The 22,562-nt window shown below is 40.3% G+C and overlaps 2 protein-coding genes across 11 annotated transcripts in view; one reads left to right on the forward strand and one right to left on the reverse strand.

The window, feature by feature from the left end:
- Nucleotides 1-13,591, reverse strand: part of RBKS (ribokinase) — a 74,130-nt gene extending 60,539 nt beyond the window's left edge. For all 3 annotated transcript variants that reach the window (XM_032652854.1, XM_032652856.1, XM_032652855.1), the window contains exon 1: nucleotides 13,363-13,591. In XM_032652854.1, coding sequence (XP_032508745.1) covers nucleotides 13,363-13,460 — 98 coding nt within the window. In that variant the 5' untranslated portion in view covers nucleotides 13,461-13,591. The remainder of the gene's footprint in view (nucleotides 1-13,362) is intronic.
- Nucleotides 13,592-13,729: 138 nt separating this feature from the next.
- BABAM2 (BRISC and BRCA1 A complex member 2) overlaps nucleotides 13,730-22,562 on the forward strand; it is a 451,346-nt gene continuing 442,513 nt past the window's right edge. For 4 of the 8 annotated variants that reach the window (XR_004352840.1, XM_032652849.1, XM_032652848.1 and 1 more), the window contains exons 1-2: nucleotides 13,834-13,962; nucleotides 17,580-17,731. Coding sequence is in view for 7 of the 8 variants with exons in the window: in XM_032652849.1 (XP_032508740.1) it covers nucleotides 17,604-17,731 (128 nt within the window). In the remaining variant the exon portion in view is untranslated. Of the gene's footprint in view, nucleotides 13,963-14,437; nucleotides 14,561-16,900; nucleotides 17,029-17,579; nucleotides 17,732-22,562 lie in introns of those variants that run through there. The other 4 variants (XM_032652850.1, XM_032652844.1, XM_032652845.1 and 1 more) reach the window with 4 other exon arrangements.

Genomic DNA, 22,562 nt, shown 5'->3' on the forward strand with positions numbered 1-22,562 from the left:
ATGAGTGAAAAAAATATGTCACAGAATAAGATTAGTATGACCTGATTCATGTTTCTCTTTTTTTTTCTGCGGTACGCGGGCCTCTCACTATTGTGGCCTCTCCTGTTGTGGGGCATAGGCGCTGGACACGCAGGCCCAGCGGCCATGGCTCACGGGCCCAGCTGCTCCACGGCCTGTGGGATCTTCCCGGACCGGGGCACGAACCTGTGTCCCCTGCATCGGCAGGCGGACTCTCAACCACTGCACCACCAGGGAAGCCCTGATTCATGTTTCTTAAAAGGAAAAAGATACATGTTCTCATATGATCTATAAATGCATAGGAAATGAAATGTTAATGACAGATACCCATGAGAAGGATGGGAGTGGGGGGCAAAAGTGCACGGAAGTACAGTAAGTCCCCTACTTACGAACGAGTTCCATTCCGAGAACGCATTCGTAAGTCCAATTTGTTCGTTAAGTCCAACAAAGTTAGCTTAGGTACCCAACTAACACAATCGGCTATATAGTACTGCACTGTAATAATAGGTTTACAATACTTTTCATACAAATAATACATAAAAAACAAGCAAACACAAAAAATAAAACATTTTAATCTCACGGTCCAGTACCTTGAAAAGTATGGTAGTACAGTACAACAGCTGGCATACAGGGGCTGGAACTGAGTGAACAGGCAAGAAGAGTTACTGACTGGAGGAGGGAGAGGAGGTGGGAGATGGTAGGATCATCAGCAATAGGAGACGGAGGGTAAGCTGCAATTTAACTCATGCCTGACGTTGATGGAACGCACGTTCGCATCTCGGCAAGTTCACAACTTGAAGTTTCGTATGTAGGGGACCTACTATATTCAACAAGAATATCTTTGTGTTTCATGGGAAGCCACTTGTTACTACTTCAGATTCATCTGGCCTCGCCGCATCTTTTTCTAGCCGCCAGTTGCCTCCGGCTGGCTTCTTGCAGGTGCAGCCTAATAGAGCCTTGCCCAGGGCCATCCTCTCCCCACTCCAAGATTTCTGTTTCTGTTTCTGGCTGTTCTGAAGGACAGAGCAACCTGTTAAACACATCAAGTATCTTGGTATAAGCTCTTCTGCTTCCTGGCTTCACTTTCCCTGGCCCTCACTCTCGCTCCCTGGATTACAGTCCAGCACAGAGGATGTGCACTCAAGCCTTTGTCTTATTGCCCTGCTTTCTGTTGAAAGACAGTTTATTGCTGATTTATTATTTTTTAAAAGTGAATGAACTGAAGAGTGGAAAGTGAAGTGGAGAGCAACTGGAACATTAGTTACAAATAGGCAGAAGCATTTCTGAATTATAGATCCTAATTTACTTTGAATTAGGTTTTTCTATCTTTTTTTCTTTATTAAAATCATGAAGTTAAGGTCAGGTTGAGGAAAGGACCTGCACAAAGCACCATCCGCTGTATGAAAGCATCATCATAATTCTTCCCAATTCAAACATGAGCTCTTAGTAGGGTGTCAAAGACAGACCAATTAAGTGCTCAAAGGAAAAAAAATAAAAGGGGTAGCAGTACTGGTAGAAATATACTGTTGCTACCATTTAAAATTTTTAAATAGTGTAAATTTCTGAATGAAGGAGAAAACCAGTCATAAGAAATATATTTGAATTTAAAACAAATTCGTAACTTTAAAATGTCATGATATTTTAAAGTTGGACAGAAGGAAGCACTGATAAATGTTCAGGTGGCCTCCCAGTCTTCTGGGCCATGAGAGGTCATGCAGTTAGAGTTTGGTTGTATGAGGAAGGAGGCCTGAGCCACTTACAGACTGCATTACCTTTGACAGCTTTTCCCTCTTTGAACCAGCTTCTTCTCTTGCAAAACAGGTTTAATAATACTTGTCAACTCCTTAAATGCCTGGGTTTTGTACTCTGAGTTATTTCACTGACAGGTGTTACCAGAACAACTTATCAATTGCTTTTAACTTCTTGACAATGATGTGCCTGTTACAGATTCTCAGAGATGATTCATATCAAAGGAAGGAATGACCTGGTGAAACAGGGATAAGAAGCGTTTTGACCAAAGAGGTTACACTGATACTGGCTCCAGCCAAAAGTCAAGGAATATGCTGCTTTTTGGCTTTTGAATTCCATCCTTTCCTCTTCTGGCTGTAAGCTTCTGACACTGTACACCCCTGTTAACAGGGGATTGTACCATTAGTGATCACCCAGTTAACATTCATTATGCTCATTTATTACTCCTACTGCCTGTATTTTTCAACCATATCTATTCTTCCCAGCATTTGTGTATGTCACATTTACAAGCATGGGGTAATTCCCAAACCAAGCTAGTGATACCTATTTCTACCTCTGTAAAAAGAACTTAGCCTTGCAGCTAAAACTTCATTTTGCGGTGCCTAACCCTAAATTTGCATATATACACGTATGATTTATTTAAGGAAATGAAACATGAATTATGCTTTAGCTGGTTCTTAACTGATTTTGATTTCTAACTCATATCTTTGTCTAGCTAACAAGCCTGTGGCTAAAACGTCATTTTGTCTGAAGATGCAGCTACTCTTGAATTTATAGAATAGATAAACAATACTCTAGTCAGAAGTGGCCAGCCTTTCAGAGTGTCATATACTTGACCCTTATTTATTTAAATTTTGCTTATGTGTGAGAAAGTGTGCTAGGCATTGGGAGAGCCAGTAAAGCCAAGCATGTTATGCTTTTCTCCCACGTTGTGGTCTTACATGGCTTTTCATTCACATCTCTGTTCAAATGTTACCTCCTTGGAGAGGCCTTCCCAGACCACCTTACAGGTGAGATACCCCCTTCCTAATTGAATTTTTGTAAAGTATTCATTCATTCATTCTGACAAATAACACTAGGATTTTGGATCAGATCCAGCCTTTTGATTACTCTTAATTGTGTTAGTTCTCCATGTCCCAATCCCCTGTGGGGTGACATGATGAGAGAAATCTTTAAATCATGAATTTTGGGAGTTGATGTAGGACATCTGACACAGCTGCTGCTCTTCCTCCCCTCTCGGGTGGGGTGGGGCAGAGAGAGGGAGGGAGGGAGGGGAGAAGAATATGACCTACTGACTTTTGCTCTGTAATGTAAACAAATCCGCTTAGGGGAAAGGAGGGGGAGGTCTTTAGGTTTACAGTCCCTAGAATGTAAATAAATGTATCCAAAGAAAAAGTCTCTAAATCTCTCCAGAGATCTCTGATTTGTACAGTTTGTTTGCTGTTCAAACATTCTTTAATCCAAGTGCCAACCTTCTTTCTCAGGAAGTCATGATCATTCACAAATGTGAAAACATTCATGGAGCATCGCACCCCAACAATCTTCTTCATAGCAATATCATTGCCCAACGTTACAACACTCACTTATTTCTTTCCTCTTGCCCTAGCTTCTTTTGGATTAATTGTATTCCATTTCTTCTTCACTACTGATGTGTTATTAACTCCACCTCTTTTTTTCTATTTTTTATAAGTGACTGATCTAGGGTTTATTTATTGTAGTGCAAGTTTCTAGTAATAAATTCTCTTGGCTATTGTTTTCATGTCTTTATTTCCCCAACATATTTGAAGGATATAGAATTTTATGTTGACAATTTATTTTTCCAGTACTTTAAAGATTTCATTTTTTTCTGGATTGCATTGTTTCTAATAATAGGTCTGCAGTCAATCTTTTCTCCCCTTATGTAATATGTATTTTTCCCTCGGGTTGCTTTTAAGAGTTTCTAATTGGTTTGCAGGAATTTGATTACAGTGTGCTTTGCTATGGTTTACATTATGTTTATCCTACTTGGGGTTCATTGAAATTCTTAGATCTATGTGTTTATATTTTTCATAACATTTGAAAAAAATTCAGCCATTGTTTCTTCAAATAGTTTTTGTGCCTCTCCCACTCTTTTTTTCTTCTTAGATTCCATTTACACATGATAGACTGCTTGTCTCATATCACAGAGGCTCTGTGCATTTTGCTCAGTCAATTTTTTCCTCTACGCTTCAATTTAGATAATCTCTATTCCCTGTCTTCAAGTACAGTGATCCTTTCTTCTCTAATGTCTACTCTGCTGATAAGCCCATCAAATGAATTTTTCATTTCAAATACTGCACCTTTCATTTCTTAAATCTCTATTTGGTTCTTTTATACGTCTTCCACTTTTCTCCTCATTATGTTCAAGTTCTTCTTTAAATCACTGAGCATATTTACAAGGGCTCTTCTAAAATTCCTTTCTGTGAATTCCATCATCCCTGTCATTTCTGTGTTGGTTTTGACTTTTTTTTCCCTCAGTTAGGGATAACATTTTCTTGATTCTTTGCATGTCTAATGACTTTTGATTTAATGCGAAACATTGCAAATGTTACATCGGGTGTCTTAATTCTATTGTATTTTTCCAAAGGGTTGAACTTCTTCAGGCAGTTAATTTGTGGATCTGTTTGATCCTTTGAGGAATGTTTTTGAGAGTTGTTACAGTGAGTTTAGAGTACCTTTACTTTAGGGCAAGTTTACCCCTTCTAACTAAATTGTGATCCTTCTTGGATCTCCACTGAATGCTCCAGGGGTTCAACAATGTCTCTGGCTGGACAGAACTCAACACCTCCCATTCCTGTACAATTTCTGGGACATGCTCAGCTCAGAGCTCTCCAGTAGTTGCCCAGCTTTGTGGAGTTTCTATGTATGTCCATTTAGCATTTAGCAACAGACTCAAGGAGACTCCTTTACAGATTTCTGGACCTTCCCCTGATTAGCTCCTTCTCTTCCAGTATATGTTCCCATAAATCCTAGCCACCGTAGTCTTCCTAAGTTACGAACTCAGTTTTCTCAACTCACTGATGCTGCCATGCTTCCCTTGAGTTCCTCCTCTCTGTGCGATGGTCAGTAACGTGCCTCCAGGACTTACCTTGTTTGTTTCCTTTCTCTTCTGGATAACACTACTGTTGTCCAGTATCAGAAACAGTTGCTTCATATGTTTTGTCCCATTTTCTTGTTGTTTATGGTGGGAAGGTAAGTCTTACACTAGTTATTCTAATATGGTCAGAAGTAAATATTTTTGAATGAATGTTCTACACCTTAAAAGACACTTAGTTGGGATGACAGAATCCCACATACATAATAAATCATACAGGGACTTCCTTGGTGGCACAGTGGTTAAGACTCCGTGCTCCCAATGTAGGGGGCCCAGGTTCTATCCCTGGTCAGGGAATTAGATCCCACATGCATGCCGTAACTAAGGGTTCACATGCCACAACTAAAGAGCTGGTGAGCTGCAACTAAGGTGCCCACCTGCCACAACTAAGGAGCCTACCTGCTGCAACTAAGACCCAGTACAACCAAAAAAAAAAAAAAAAAAGCAAATAAGCATACGGCTCCACATTAAAAAATAAATCATACAATGAGGTGAGAGCAGGGCAAAAGTGCTATGTATGACTGTAGCCCAAATAGAATGGTTATTAAACAAATGTGGTCAGAATAACAGGGACAAAACAGGCTCACATCTCTCTTCAGTCTTCCAATGTGGGATAGAGGACTGAGTACAGAAGGTACCAGAGGCATACAGGTCAAAGTATTAAAAATATAAAAACTAAAACGCCATCTAATGTCAACTAGTCTTTTTGAATAATTATACATATATATATACCTCCTTACTCCCAGCTGAGAAAAGTCCTGGAGAAAGAATAAAAGCTTGGATAGGGAGGTGCTGAGTGAGCCAATTTTGGAACTACAAGGTGCAAGAGGAGAGGGCAGGAGAAATACATATATGTATGCGTATGGGGGATTAGCGAGTGGGGACTGGACAACTACAGGGTGGCATAAAGGTATGTGGGACAATCAGGATGCAGAAAGAAAGGAGCAGAAAGAATTGCGGAGACATTTATCAAAGTTCCTGATGAAAAATGTTTTAATTCATTGAAGAAGACAAGCAAAGCATGACAGTGTCAAATAACTATAAACCAAGATTTTATTTTCTATTTTGCCAGTTAATTATAGTAAATTTTAAATTTCAAAATGACTCCTGTCACCACATTGTAATTATCTCTAGGCTAGTTCTTCCTGCCGTCCGCTGGTGTAGGTAAAAGAACTATAAATGGAATTAATTTTATTGTAAGCAAAATATGATCAGAAGGCTAAATCAACACACAAAAATAATGTATTCTGGAATCAGTTATTAAAAACGTTAATTTACCTACTATGTCTGGTTTTTAGTGCTCATGCTTCTTTCACATTCCCATCATCATGAATAATCAAGAACTGATTATATTGTATTTGAGCTTCACAATACATTTGTAAGACGGGTCAGGATAGGCATTATCATCATTTCTGTCTTAGGAAGGAAGTGAGAACTCAAAAAAGTAATGGCTTATCAAAATGTACACAGCTGTTAGGCAGATGAGCCTAAATCTGAATTCTGGACTTAGGATTCCACTGCCATGGTCTTTAAATCATTCTATGCTACTTTCTTTGACAATCAACTTTCTCTCAATTTTTTTAAATGAAAACTTTAAAAATCTACTCTCTTAGCAATACTGTATTGTTAACTATAGTCACGCTGTTGTACATTACATCCCTGTCACCTATTTATTTTATAACTGGGAGTTTGTTCCTTTTGATCCCCTACCCGTTTCACTCACCCCCACCCCTACCTCTGGCAACCACCCATCTGTTCTTTGTATCTATGAGCTTAGTTTTTAAATGAAATACATTTTTTTTAAGATCCCACATATAAGTGATCTCAAACAGGATTTGTCTGACTTATTCCACTTAGCATAATGCCCTCTAGGTCTATCTAATTCTTCTTCTTTTTTTTCCCCTGGATTAGCACCTGCTTATTTTTCAAGACTTGGCTCAGGAGGCATCTTATCCAGGAACTTTCCCCTGTTCTTCCACAGAATCTGCAGGTACTTAGCACACCATACTACAATGATCTATCTTTGCGTCTGCCTTCTTTGGAGTATAAATTCCTCAAGAGCAATGACCATGTTATACTAATTGCAGTATCCCTAGCACTTAGCATGCTCTCAGTATTTCAGTATTACGTACAAGTAATCAAAATACTGGAGCAACGTTCATCACAAAAGCCCACTTCACCTTGCTCTCCCTAGAATGCAGATACTAGGGTACGAAGAGCTGGCCAAGTAATGGATTGCAAAAGGGACTGCTTAGTAATACCAAACAATAGGTGCTCTTTCTTTGTCATACGTAATTTACCTTTTAACATATATTTTCTTTGAAGGGACCAAAATTAGCAAATTTCCCATGAATGATTTCATTTGAATTTAGGGAATTCAGTTGACAGAAACATGTTTAATGAAACATTAATTTAAAGATTGATTGGTAACTGATAAGCAATTTTGAAGACCAATTTAAGGGGCAGAAAGAATACTGAAGGATTCTACTATTGGGAACGCACGATACTTCTTAGACCAACATTCCTCTGGCTTTTACTTTCCTGAAAAAGTAACTGCAAAGAGATTTTTCTGTTCTAAATTTGACAAGTCAAGAAGCTTCTGGTGGAAGGCAGGTTAGAGGGTACCGTAATATGTCAAACACATGTAACCTTTTCTAGGTACAGTATAAAATTTTGGCCTTTTTTTTTTTTTTTTAAGTAATCTAGGTCCAACATTTCATCCACTTTGGATCGAAAAGCTTCTAAATTCACTTATGCCACCTTCCAATTAAAATCTTTTGAGAATTAAGCAATCATTTCCTGACTTGCCAAGGATTAAATTTAGATGCTTGGTTGAACATGAGCCTTACCTCTCCAGCCATCACTTTTAATTGGAGCATGTAAAAGGATAACACAGGGTTTTAGTTGACATCATAGTCTATTGCCATGGAAATGTAAACATGGGTTTGTATTAAGCTTGTCTCAAAACAAGTTTTAGGGGTACAGAGAGATGGAAGACAAGAGATAAATTATGTAAAATGGATCCTCTCAATGTTGGAGTGCCCTCGGAGCGCAGACCTCAGTGATCTCATCCTGTCTCATGGCTTTAAATACCATCTATACACTGATGACTCTCAAATTCATATCTCCAGCTAGATCTCTCCTCTGAACTCCAAACTCATATATCTAACTGTCTTCTTGACCCCTTCAGCTGGATGTCTAACAGGCATCTCAAATCTCACACGTCCAGCCTGAGCTCCTGATACTGCCCTCTCCCTACGCAACTTGCTCTGTCACAATCTTCTACATCTCAGCACACATCAACTTCCCCTTCCACTTGCAGAGGGCATAGAACTTGGGGTAATCCTTGACCTATCTCGTACTCCTCAGCAAATCCTGTCAGCTCTACCCTCAAAATATAATCAGAAAATGCCCACTTCTCCCCACTTGCACTGTTTTCAAGCTACCATCATTTCTTGCCTGGATTACTGTAATTAACTCTGACCTGGTCTCCCTGTTTGTGCCCTTGTGGGTCATATTATGTCACTTGTCTGCTCAAACCCTCCACTGGCCTTTCATTTCACCCAGGGTAGGACCCAATGTCCTTTAACCATCAATTGCCCTCCCCTCTCCCTTATTTTCTTCTTCAGCTACACTGGACTCCTTGTAGTTCACTGATAATAAGAGGTCTGCTCCTGCCTCAGGGCCTTTGCATATGCTCTTCTTCTGGTTCTCTGTATGGCTTGCTTCCATTCTTCCTTTAGGTCTTTACTCAAATCACCTTCTCAGTGAGGCTTTCTGTGGCCAATGATCTAAAATTACTACTTTCATCCCCCTTTCATGCTTTATCCTCCTCCTCAGCATTTATCTAACAGAGAATGTATTTTACTTATTTCTAACTGATACTGTCTCTTCCACTAGAATGTAAGCTCCATGAGGCAAGGATTTTTTGCTGTGTTTTTCATTGCTGTATCCTCTGCACCTTGGGAAGTCCAGAGGCACATGGTACAAAATCAATAAATATTTGCTGAATAATTTTTAAAATGGGTGACACACGTCATAAGAAATAAAGATTAGTGAAAGCATGATTAACCAAGGTCTATGAGCCTAACGTCTAAAAAGTTTCATCTGTTGTTAGGTTCTCATGGGAATCTGTCTTTGGAGGAACTTTGACTTAATTTTCCACAAGAACAGACTTGATTTCTCTTATCTCTGCAATGTGGAACTTCAGAGATGATTGTTCAAGGAGGAAGAGAATAATGATAAATACAGGTGGGTATTAAATAATGTTCATTGTTTGTCATGTTGGATGAGCTAATGATTTTTAAGTTATTAGTACATAGAGCTTACTATTCATAGTGGACTGAAATTAGAAATGAAAAAAGTTGCTCATTGATTGAATTAGCAGTGTCTGGCACACAGTAATGTAATATATAAAGTGAGTTGGACTTGGATGCCATCCAAGAGGGCTAAGTTACTGAAGTAGTTTTATTTCTGAAGTGATTTTACAGTATAGGCATGGGTGTCCAGGCTGGTTATGGTTAAACTTAGATAGGAAGTAAGGAACAGTAATGACGATACTATCTTTAGACCTGAACATTATAAAGTTGTTATTCCTTGAACATTATAAAGTTGTTATTCCTTGCCAGCTTACAAAGTAAACACTTAATGAATGCACAGACTATATGCCCTTAAATGAATTGTACATGAAAAGGGCAATAAATATGAGCCAGAGTTAGAGGTACAATGATATAATGGAAAGATAAAGGTTGAGGGGCTTCCCTGGTGGCACAGTGGTTGAGAGTCCGCCTGCCAATGCAGGGGACACGGGTTCGTGCCCCGGTCCGGGAAGATCCCACATGCCGTGGAGCGGCTGGGCCTGTGAGCCATGGCCGCTGAGCCTGCACATCCGGAGCCTGTGCTCCGCAAACAGGAGAGGCCACAACAGTGAGAGGCCTGCATACCGAAGGACAAAAAAAAAGAATGAGAAACCTGGGTTCCCACTAACTGGCTGTATGATTTGGGGTGAGTCATTTAACCTCTCTGTAAAATGTGGAGGATGGACTGCTAGGCTTCAGTGATTCTCTAAGCTCTAAGTATTGTAAGATTTTTTGACTTTAATCACTGTGGTATGCAGAATTACGCCCCACCCCCAGACCAACCCTGCCTCAAAGATGTTCACATCCTAATCCCCAGAACTTGTGAATACGTAATGTTACATGGCAAGGGGGGAATAAAGGCTGCTAATAAGATACCTTAAAATAACGAGATTATCCTGAATTATCCATTTGGGCGCAATGAAATCACAAGGGTTCTTAAAATGTAGAAGAGGGAGGCAGAAGAGTGAGTGTCAGAGTTATGCCATTGCTGGCTTTGAACATGGAGGAAGAGGCCATGAGCTAGAATGTGAGCAGCCTCTAGAAGCTAGAAAAGGCAAGAAAAAGATTTCCTTTGGAGCCTCCAGAAAGGAACACAGTCCTACAACTTGATTTTAGCCCAGTGAGACTTGTGTCAGACTTCTGACTTGCAGAATTATAAGTATTCAATTTGTATTGTTTAAGCCATTAAGTTTGTGGTAATTTGTTACAGAAGCAATAGAAAAATAATACAATCATGATATGTACCATAACCAGTGAAGTTGGACCCAAGTTTATCATAGAAGCAGGCTCTTAAATAAAAATCCTATACTCAGGTATTTTGTAAAGATCTTCAGAGGCAGAAGTAATCAGAAAAGAAGTCATGAAAAGTTTGTTAGCAAAGTCGTGGGAGAGAATCTATAGGGGAATAAAAGTTTTAATAGTGACTCATGTGAAGTGTAGAAACCTGGATATCTTATAAAGGAAAGAAAATGGCAAGAGAAGAGAAATTAGAAAGGTTATCCAGGGACTTCCCTGGTGGCGCAGTGGTTAAGAATCCACCTGCCAATGCAGGGGACACAGGTTTGAGCCCTGGTCCGGGAAGATCCCACATGCCACAGAGCAACTAAGCCCGTGAGCCACAACTACTGAGCCTGTGCTCTAGAGCCCGCGAGCCACAACTAATGAAGCCCACATGCCTAGAGCCTGTGCTCCACAACAAGAGAAGCCACTGCAATGAGAAGCCCGCGCACCGCTACAAAGAGTAGCCCCTGCTCACCCCAACTAGAGAAAACCTGCACAGCGACAAAGACCCAATGCAGCCAAAAATAAATAAATAAAATAAATTTATTATAAAAAAAAAAGAAAGGTTATCCACAATGTAAGAGTTTCTTCTCTGGACCTCACTTTACTCATCTATAAACTGAAGAGATTTAGAGATTATAAATAATCTCTAAATTCCTCTAGCTCTGAAATAAGCTTTTAAATCCTGACAGATGCTAACATGGGCATTTGAGACCCTGCCCTCCCCAAAGTTTGAAGAGTATTCATCTTAGAAAGTACTATAATTATTGTTAATGTGTGATGGTCAAGCTTCACAGAAAGCTCTGACTTAGTTTAACAAGAAGGTGGCTCTGAATTCTAACCCTGGCATTCTTATTAAGGTAGGGTGCATGGGAAAATTATTTAGCTTTCTTTCTCTTCTATACTTCATGTATAGAATTATGGTAAAATTTTAGCTAGATGAATTTTCTAAGGAATGAATTATTTTAGATATCGGAAGGTTTATTCCTTTATGTAACTAAATTTTAAGTATATTTGATGGAACTATTTCTAAAATAAAACACGTGCCCCATTTGTATATAAAATTTAACGATAACCACATTCCCTTTTCTTGAAAACAGTCATCGCTAGTAACATCAATTACTATAGGGAGCTGTCAGACAGTGATGCTCTAGACAGCAGTCAGCAAACTATGGCCTGCAGGCTGATTTTGTAAGGCATAGTTTTCACATTCTGTACCTGTTAAGAAAATAAAATAAAAAAGAATATGTGACCTAGACCAAATGTGGCCCAGAAAGCCTAAAATAATTACTATCTGGCTCTTTGAAGAAAGGTTTGCTGACTCTAGCTCTACAGAAAGATGTGTAGGCCTCTTCACCAAATATCCAGAACTAGATTGGACTTTATGTTCTGTCACTAAAGGAAGCACATCTATCTTGGCACAGTGTAGCTCAAATATTTGCGGAAAAAAAAAGGCTCTTGGTGTTTTTTTTTTTTTTTTTTTTTTTTGGCCACACTTGCACACCTGTGGGATCTTAGTTCGCTGATCAAGGACTGAACCTGGGCCCGCATCAGTGGAAGCGAATAGTCCTAAAACACTGGACCTGGACCGCCAGGGAATTCCCCCAGGCTCTTGGCATTTAAAACTCTTTTGTTGTTTGTTGATACACTCTCCTCACTTCCAAGTTTTTGGTGATTACTATACCTGCCCCTTGCAGTCTCTCCCCCTTTCTAATTTCCACCTTTCTAATCTTGGTCTGGAAATGTGATAACCTAGTTTATAAACATTTTAAGCAATGTAAGATTAAGTTGGTTATGTGAAGGCCCTAAAACTATTTTCTAAGTAAAACACAGGTGGTTTAGTGCAGGGATTTGTTGACTTATTCTGATTGTCCCAAGGCCTTTTTATTTAATATTTCCAGGTTCTCGGCTATCCTTTGGAAAAGCAAGGTTGCAGGACAGATAAAGTCTTACTGTAGTATGATCATTTTTTATTTTTATAATATAAAAATAGCATTATATCTAAAATGCCACTCACCAAAAAATTAAACTGAAGCAACCTGAATGGTAGGATTTCTTGGGATATGTTTTTTTTTCTTTATAATAAACATTGCTTTTACAATCAAAAAAGCCATTTTCATTAAAAAAAAGATAAATTGGGAAGATCTCTTCATCCAATCTCACTGACCTAACTCAACTATTTTCATCTAGCATATTTTATTTGATCACTTTTTAAAAATTGTTGTAAATATTGTGCTTTACGGGTTTTTATTTTGACTCACACTTGGTTTGCCATAGGTAACCTATGGTTACTCTAATAGTGAAAAGTATGCGGTAAAGATGAAATGTGGGAAAGCCAACAATCAATACGGTGAAAGATGACCGCCTAAAATTCTGACCTCTGCTCCACTCATTTTATACACGTTCACACGAATAATACCCAATCTGGATAATATTATAGCTCAAAACACTTTAGTTCATTCAGTTTTCAAAACAACGCTGTGAGGCGGGCACATTCTCGGGGGTAAAATGACGTGGCCAAAGTCACTCGGCTAGCCAGAGGAGAGTTCAGCAGCCTGGTCAAGAAAACAGGAGCAGGTCTTTGGAGGCGCTACTAGTTACACTAGAGCTTTCACTAGAGCTTTCCCTACAGCCCGGCCTTTCCGTTCCCTCATCTAGCAGTTACGTATACAAACTCAAACCCTGCCTCTTCTACCCTATCGAGGCACGCTGCGGGCTGGGGAAACCTGGAGCTCACACCACAAGTCAACATCCCCAAAGCCCCAGTGCCAAAGCAGTGAGAAGCGAGAGCGCAGTCCGCCCTTCGCTCCAGCCGCAGACTCTGCGTGAGGGCCCCGGACTAACCTGACCAGGTCGGTCATGCAGGAGCCCACCACCACCACCGCCGCCGCCGCCGCCACCTTCTCCTGCCACTGCCTCCCGGGCTTCCCAGACGCGGCCATTGCGCAAAGTCGGCGCTCTCCCACCTGGAGACTGCCCTTTAACCTTTGCCCGACACCGTAACCAGAGACCCAGCTCCCACGCTCCCTAACGACGCGGGCCTTCCGGACGCCCACGAGGGTCGCCCACCTGGATGCCCGAAATAACCCCGCCCACCTACTGCCCCCAGTTCTCCCAGGAATTGTCTCCCTGCACAGCATCTCGTTACACAGCCCTCCTAATCGTTCCACGCTCTGCGCAGCTAGCCGCGCACGAGGCAGGCGCGGAGGAAGGAACTTTCAGGCACTGCAGGGACGCCCTTCCGAGCGCCCGGCCTGCCGCGGCCGGGGACGCGCACGCCGCCCGGCTCCTGGGCCGCAGAGGGGACGGGGCGGGGCGGGACGTCCGGGGACGCGCACGCATCTGGCCCGCGGTGCGCGCGCAGGTTGGTGCGTCGGTCGGGGGCGCGCTCGGGTAACCTGTACCCCCACGTAGTCGCCGGTTACCGATCGGACTAAGTTCCAGGTACCTGGACTGGGGCTGGTGCGGGGAGGTTGGATCCCGAGTCGCACAGGTGGCGCTGAGGACCGTGGTTTAAATATGCCCAGGGCTCGCCTTCTCTTCCTATAGAGAAGGCCCCTGTTCCAAAGATGCCCTGCTCATCCCCATGACGCTCGTCCCCTCAAGAACGAGCCCCCAAGGCCAGAGGCTGCTCTCCCCACACTTAGCCCGCCCCCTGGTCCCTGAATAAGCTCAGACTCCCTCCTTCCCGCCTGATGAGGGAATCATACAATTTGGGGGAAGGAAGAGCGTCCCCTTTTAGTTGTTCCCTTTTAGAGCGGGGTGGTCATTCTTTGGGTTTGAGCCGACTTGTTTTTCTTGAATTTTGCCCCTTGGAGAAATTGCTTCCCCAGTGTAACTTCCCTCGTGCGCTGTATGACGTCGACGTGACGCAGCAGGACGCCACCCCTTTCCGTTCCATGACGTTAGCTGGGCACATATTTCCGTGTTTGTCATCCCATCTTAATTGCAAGAAACTAGGCGATGCTTTGGACGTCTTTGTATTCCCCAGACTACCCATCAGAGGACCTCAGGTGACCCTATCTTGAGGCAGCAGACCCCTGTAAAAATTGTATTTCTGCATTTTCCTTGTGTATGTTATACGTCAAAATCAGGAAATAGAAAATGCACAACTAGCATTCAAGGGAGGCTGGCCACCGTAAAATTTTGACTATCTGGGATCTATTATTGTGCTTTGATGTGTAAAAGCTACTACTTGGGGGTGATCTCTCATCCGTGTCCCTGGCTCAAAAGCCAAAGAGCCATCATTTTTGGCTGTTTGGTGACCTCTGATTTTGGAGTCAGGTTTTTTTTTTTTTTCCCTCAGAGAAGTCACAACAGCTACGGTTGAAACATTTTAATGCTGCATGAAATCTTGCACTGTCAAAAGATAGTATTATGGCTGTTCTGGAAACAAAGACAAATTCATTCCTTCAGGTGTCATTCTAAGGTCATGAGAGTTGCTGAATTGGATGGGGTGTTGTCACCTGAAGTATAGTTTGGTTTCTGGAGCAGGTTTGTTCCCTTTAGCATTTGCCTAGTGAATCACTCAGGCCAGCTTCAGCAGTAGGCCAAGAGTAGTCTAATTTTTTCTAGTTGTCAAGCAACCATTAGTTTAAATTCATGACTTTTTGTTCATTTTGCTAGATGTATGTGTTAAAAGAAACATAAATTCACTGTGATGCTTTTCTCTTTGGTGATTGAAGTTATGTTTATTTGAGAAGAAGATGAGTATAGTGGACTTTGAGAGAGATCTGAATTTGAATTCCGATCCTCTGCTTGCTAGGTTTGTGACTTTGAACAAGTTACTTAGTCTTGCCGAGTGTTAGTTTTCTTATCTGTGAAATGGGAACAATAATACTAATCAGAGAACAAGGTAGAAATTACAGATAGAGGTGTATAATATAGTGCTTGATACTCAGTAGATTTTCAGAATGTGTTGGTTCTGTTTCCCTTTTTCATAGAAATGAGAGGTCAAATAATAATAGGTATTGTGGGGAAATACATGGAAGAATAATTTTGTAATGTAGGTAAGGTCCTTTTGCTTTTTCCAAGATGAGTATTTCTGTTTTGCATATGATCTAGATAAGCATCCTTTCAAGAACTGTGACATCAGTGGGTAGAAATAAAAGTGGAAATGTTGCAGAATAGGAAAAAAATAGACTTCAAAGTGATAATATGGTCTAGTATACTATTAAAAGACAAATTATAAAAGTTATCCATATCATCTGTAAAATGGGAATTCTAATATATGCCTTACTGTCTAGAGTTGTGAAGGTCCACGGCACTAATGTATATGGAAGCTCTTTATAAGTGATAAAGTGTTATGAAAATATACATGATTTTGATGACTGAATACAGTGCATTAGATGTTTATTCTTATTTTGTGATGAAATATTGGAATGGTGGAGGAAGATCATCTGTTAAGTGGTCGGAAGAGGAGGTCGTTTTATATTTGCAGAAAGGATGATTTGAGTACTAAAGTATAAAGCTTTTTCTGCTTCAGAGGTACTTCTGGGTGTCATCACTATGTAGGGTCACAGTGTTATTATTTTTTGAAAGATTACTGCAGTCCTGCCCTTTATTACTACTCTGAAGTGATTAAAACAGGTACTAGTTTTCAACGTTTAGCAGGGAGCTGTAAAGCCTCATATGGCATAATATATGAAAACTAGAACGAGAACATCATTTACCTGTAATTGTAACTTGCAGGAAATTAATTTGCTTTTGATGTGGGATTATCCTTTCAGGTCGAGGAAGAAAATGATCATTTAAATTGACTTATTCACCTCTGAAAGTGGAGGCTTTCATTTAGAAATCTATTAAGAGGAATTCAGGTACTCCCTCCTCCAGCCCCGTGGGTTTCCAAGTAATTTAGAGATGATTTATTGGTTTTACTTTTGTATTTTCAAGTCTAAGAACTTCTTAGTGCCTTAAAGTCAAAAACTTTTAGATCCATGTTAGTTTGTGCTGCTTAATATCTGGATAGGTGTGTGCTTTCATGATTTAATTGTTAAGTAGATTTTTGCCACATCTCAGATATGCTATCTTCTACCAGATTTTTTGAGGGCATAATGTCTTCTCTTCATACCTAAACATTTCTCTAGCTTTTGTCTCCTTATTCACATAGTTAGTAAAAGATGTTTATTGGGTGCTTAGTGTGTGCCAGGTACTTTTGTTAAACACTAGGGATTCAAGATAGTTTTGCAGGTGAATTCCCTAATGGCGCAGTGGTTAAGAATCCTCCTGCCAATGCAGGGGACATGGGTTCAAGCCCTGGTCCAGGAAGATCCCACATGCTGCGGAGCAACTAAGCCCGTGCACCACAACTACAGAGCCTGCACTCTAGAGCCCATGCTCCGCAATAAGCGAAACCACTGCAATGAGAATCCCCTGCACCACAACAAAGGGTAGCCCCCTCTCCCCGCCACTAGAGAAAGCCCGGACGCAGCAACCAAGACCCAACGCAGCCTAAATAAATTTATTAAAAAAAAAAAAAGACAGTTCTGCAGGGGAGAGATCACTAAGCAGGTAATTATAATACACTGTGGAGGGGAAGTAATTAAGGGAGGTATAGCAGAAGTAAATAATTTCTAGTAAGTAACAATTGCAAGTAGGATATGCTTCTTCTAGAATTTTACGTAGTTTTATCAATCACGTTCTTACTCTTTGTGGGGACACAGAGGGAGGGATTCCTAACCTAGTGGTGTGTGCATTTTGTGTGATGCGGAAGAGGATTGTCAGTGAAGACTTCTTGAGGCTTCAACTAAAGTAGGACCTGCCAATTGTAAGATAGAGTGGGACAGCTTTTAAGTACAGTGAGGCAACGTAGAAATTGGCTTTGGAAAGGGGGAGGAAATTGGATTTCAGGGGTTGCTGCTGCTCCTGAAAAGTCTGCGTCCCGAGTAGGTGAGCAGTAGGGAGATAGGTTCTTCCAGGGGGTCATTTGAAGAGGCTGCTCTAAGACAGGAAATAAGGTATCATGCAAGAGACACTTCTGTGTGCTGTGCTAGTTTCCAGGAAGCTTGTTATATCTCGTTCCTTTGGATATTCTGATCATCATTCTTTCCTTCTCCTTTCAGTGGTGATTTGCAAGTCAAGTTAAAATGTCTCCGGAAGTGGCCTTGAACCGAATTTCTCCAATGCTCTCCCCATTCATATCTAGCGTGGTCCGCAATGGGAAAGTGGGACTGGATGCTACAAACTGTTTGAGGATAACTGACTTGAAATCAGGGTATGTACCAGAACCAATCCAAGCTTTAGCTAATAGCAAACCTTTCTCACCAGGCTTGTAAAAATTGAACACCGCAGAAATTCATCAAGTCATGACCTTATCACGTGTTGACTGGTTTTGTCCAGTTCTTGACATTTTATGTTTCATGTTGTTTTAGCTGTGCTGTGGGCCATCGCTTTATGATCAGAATGTTCTTTTTTTTTTTTAAAGGCATATCTCTTTGTTAACAGCGTGCCGTGCGGTTTTTAGCAAGTGTGTTTTTCATCATGGACTTGTTTTCTCGCTGTGTCTTCTGCAATTCAGTATGCACTGTAAGAGTTGGGATTTGAGATTGTGAATCTGACATTATTTGATAGTCTCTCCTAATAGGAAGATTATAATAGCTAGCCAAAAGTGAGGCATTTTTCACAACTGAGTTGAAACAGTAATATCTCAGGCCAGAAATGTTGCATTAAAGTCCCAACTTTTTCCAAGGGGGGAAAGCGGGGGGTGGGGAGTGGGATGAACTGGGAGATTGGGATTGACATATATATACTAATATGTATAAAATAGATAACTACTAAGAACCTGCTATATAGCACGGGGAACTCCACTTCTCTGTACAGTAGAAACTAACACAACATTGTAAAACAACTATACCCCAATTAAAAAAACAAACAAACCCAACTTTTTATTTTGAAATACATTTACTTAAAGAAAAGTTACAAAAATGCTACAGAAAATTAGCATCATTACATGCTGATAATTACTCTGTAAACCTTATTTGAATTTTGCCAGTTTTCCCATTAATGTCCTTTTTTGGTCCAGGATCCAATCCAGGATACAAATTGCATTTACCTGTGACAGTTCCTGTCTTTCTTTGTCTTTCATGATTTTGAAGCTTTTAAAGGTAGCACTGGTTAGTTACTTTGTAAAATGTTGCTCAGTACAGGTTTGCCTAATGTCTTCCCTATATTAGAGTGAGAAACACCTTATTTTTCCACCCAAGAATACTACAGAAGAGCTGTTGAACCATTTTCAGTGCATCAAATCAGGGAGTACATGATGTTCATAAGTCTAGTTATTGGTATATTAACTTTGACCACTTGGTTAAGATTGTGTGTACCAGGTTTCTCTACTGTAAAGTTAACTGACTTTCCCTTTGTAATTCGTAAGTGTCTTGTGGAGTGACATTTTGAGACTGTGCAGATGTTCTGGTTCTCATCATACTTTTGTCCATTAATTTCAGCATCCATTAATTGTTCTTGCCTGCAATAATTGTTACTGTGGTTCTTGTATAAGGGTGATTTTTAATGTCCCTATTCCTCCCACATTTAGTAATTTGAATTCTGTAAAGAAGCACTATTCCTTCCCACCCCCAATTATTTATTTATTCTGTTATTTATTTATGTCAGTATGAAATTTTAGGTATTTATTTTATTCTTTTGGTTATAATCCAAATACTATATTCATTTATTTTTTTGGCTCAGTTGTTCTAGTCTTTGTCACTGAGAGCCCTGTCAAGTTGGCTTTTGAGCATATCCCTATCAGTTTTTGAGCATTTTCTTACTAGAAACATTACATTCTTGATTCTTTTAGCTTTTGTTTTTTAAGCTCTTTTGTTTTTGCCTTCTGCAAATCTTGCTATTTTCAGACTAAGCTGAAGACCTTGATATAAGGTAGTAAGTTAGAGAAGACTAGGTTAGTTGGACATTTTATTGGAATGGTAGGCTGCTTTTTAAAAGATCTGGTATTACCTTCAATTTAATTAATCAGCAGGCCTGGGGTTTCCTTTTGGGGTGATGAAAATGTTCTAAAATTAGTTAGTGGTGATGGTTACACAACTCTGTATATATACCAAAAAATGACGGATTTATTCACCTATAAGGGTGAATTTTATAGTTTGTGAATTATATCTCATTAAAGTTGTCATTTAAAAAAAACACATCTGTGTACCAGGGATGTTTACTGGCTTGAATGGCTAGGACACGCAAAGAGGTCTTTTTTCTTTAGTTTGTCACAAACATTCTTTTCAGAGGTATTGAAGACATGAGAGGGGACTGATGGCCAGAGGACTGGGGACTGGTTTATGTAAGATGATATAAACATGTAAACCTGAACTTCCTACTCTTTTATTGGTATTCTGAGAGAACAGTTGGATTCATCAACATAAGGTCACTTTACTTTTTCTAGACTCCCTTTTCGGTGCTTCCCAAATCCTGAATGTTTAGTTGAGTGTTTAAATGCAAATAGTGGATCTGATGATCAATTTGAAGTGAATCCACTAAACCTGGCTGTGTCTGGACTAGCTCTGTGAAAAATATTTGAAACAGTGTTTAATGACATGTAGTATTTATGGAATTTACTTTCTTTCAATTTAAAAAAAGAATAAAAATACCTCTACCTACATTAACGAAGCTGCTACACATAAAATGATGTGAAAAGCCTTATTAATCTAGAGCATTATTGATGCCTTTTATGTAGTACTTGGCTGAAAGATTCATGAAAGTTCTTTCGAAGCTCATTAACAATTCTTTCCTCAGTCCTTCCGTCAACCAAAGTGTGAATTCCTCAAGTTTCTATAGCAAAACAATGGCAGAGTTAGAGAAGAGAATTGTTTTCTTTTGGTGTGTCACTTTTGGCATTTCCCTTTCTTTTAGATCAGCAGCACTAAGTTATGAGAATTGGGATTAACATTGGGAATTTCTATTAACTCAAATGGCGCATGCCCTGTAGGACACAGTGTACACGGAAGGTATAAAATGAGGAGACTGATTTTTAGAGGTCATAAGAACCGGTCTTGTTACTATATATAGCTACTTGCCCTTGAAGAGATGAGGTACCAGAGTATCTATATTCTAGGTCTGACTCACAGAAGGAATAGATAGGCAAGAATCTATGCAAAGTAAGTTTTGTTTGTTTGTTTTTTAATCGCAATTCATCTTTATTTCTCTTATGGCAAGTAAATCTTTCTACCTTATGTAAGATTATGTGTGTTTCTAAACTCCGTTGCTAGGCTGTCAGTATTAAGGCCAGGATTCTTGTTTAATTAATTAATTTTTTTATACTCTTTTTTAAAAAAAATTTTATTTGTTTTTGGCTGCATTGGGTCTTCATTGCTGCATGTGGGCTTTCTCTAGTTGCGGCGATGGGGGGCTACTCTTCGTTGTGGTGCGTGGGCTTCTCATTGTGGTGGCTTCTCTTGTTGCGGAGCACAGGCTCTAGGAGTGCGGGCTTCAGTAGTTGTGGCATGCAGGCTCAGTAGTTGTGGCTCGCGGGCTCTAGAGCGCAGGCTCAGTAGTTGTGGCGCGCGGGCTTAGTTGCTTCGTGGCATGTGGTATCTTCCTTGACTAGGGAGCGAACCTGTGTCCCCTGCATTGGCAGGTGGATTCTCAACTACTGCGCCACCAGGAAAGCCCTGCCTGTCTTTTAAGTGGATTGTTTATATATATTTTTATTGATCTTAAAATATTATTTACGTATTTTGGATACTAATCTTTAGGCAGTTACATATATTACAAATATCTGCATTTAGTCTGTGGCTTATGTTCTTAATTTGGTGCTGTTGATGTCCAGAAGTTTTAATTTAATGAAGTCAGATTCATCAATATTTTCCTTTTTAGATTTGTGCCTGTGTGTGTGTGTGTGTGTGTGTGTGTGTGTGTGTATTTGTAAGAGAGAGAAAGGGACCACTTCAGGAAATTCTGTCCTACACAAAAGTAATATATTTTTCTCTAAGAATTTTAAAGTTTTCCTTTTTTTTTTTTTTTTTTTGTGGTACACGGGCCTCTCACTGTTGTGGCCTCTCCCATTGCAGAGCACAGGCTCCGGACGCGCAGGCTCAGCGGCCGTGGCTCACGGGCCCAGCCGTTCCGCGGCATGTGGGATCCTCCCGGACCGGGGCACGAACCCGTGTGCCCTGCATTGGCAGGCGGACTCTCAACCACTGCGCCACCAAGGGAAGCCCTAAAGTTTTCCTTTTTTGGTCTTTAAATAGGAATTTATTTTTTCTGTAAAATATATTGTGAGATAGGAGTATAGTTTTTTCCCCCAATGGATAATTGGTTGTCCCAGCATCATTTATTGAAAAGGTCATCCTTTGCCTGTGGCTCTGCAATACTACCTCTCTTGTTAAGTCAAGTTTACATCACTCATGGATCTGTTTCTAGGCTTTCTGTCCTGGTCAGTCAGCCTCCTTGTCCTGTGCCAGTTCCCACTGTATTAACCATTACAACTTTGTAGTGTGTCATGATAGCTGGTAGAAAAATTTCTCCTCATCCATCTTATTCTAATACTTAGAACTTGTCTTGCTTAACCATATATCCTAAATATTTTTTGATAACCTCATTTACTTTATTATATATTTTTTTGGCCATGACACGTGGCATGTGGGATCTTAGTAACCTGACCAGGGATTGAACCCTGGGCCATGGCAGTGAACGTGCTGAGTCCTAACCACTGGACCACCAGGGAAGTCTCAATAACTTCATTTAAATGGTTGCATACTGTTCTATTATGTTGTACTGTAATTCATTGAACAAAACCCCCTCTTTTTAACTCATGGAGGAAAGGAAATGAAGGGAAACTGACCTGGTGAGGGGCTAGTTGAGAATTGATGGTTAGAAAAGCTCTCTATGAGGAAATGACATTTAAAGGTGAATCATGAAAGATGAGGATAATTCAACGAAGAGCTGGGGAATTTGCTGTGAAAAGGGAATACCATGTTCAAAGGCAGGAGAAAGCTTCCCATGTTCAAGGATCTGCAAGGCCACTGTGGTTGGACTATAGAGAGGGAGTGTGAGAGGGAAATGAGATTCTAAAGATAGTCAGGGGCCAGATTATACAGAGCCCG

This window comes from Phocoena sinus, chromosome 13 (assembly GCF_008692025.1).
Source record: "Phocoena sinus isolate mPhoSin1 chromosome 13, mPhoSin1.pri, whole genome shotgun sequence".
Lineage (NCBI taxonomy): Eukaryota > Metazoa > Chordata > Mammalia > Artiodactyla > Phocoenidae > Phocoena > Phocoena sinus.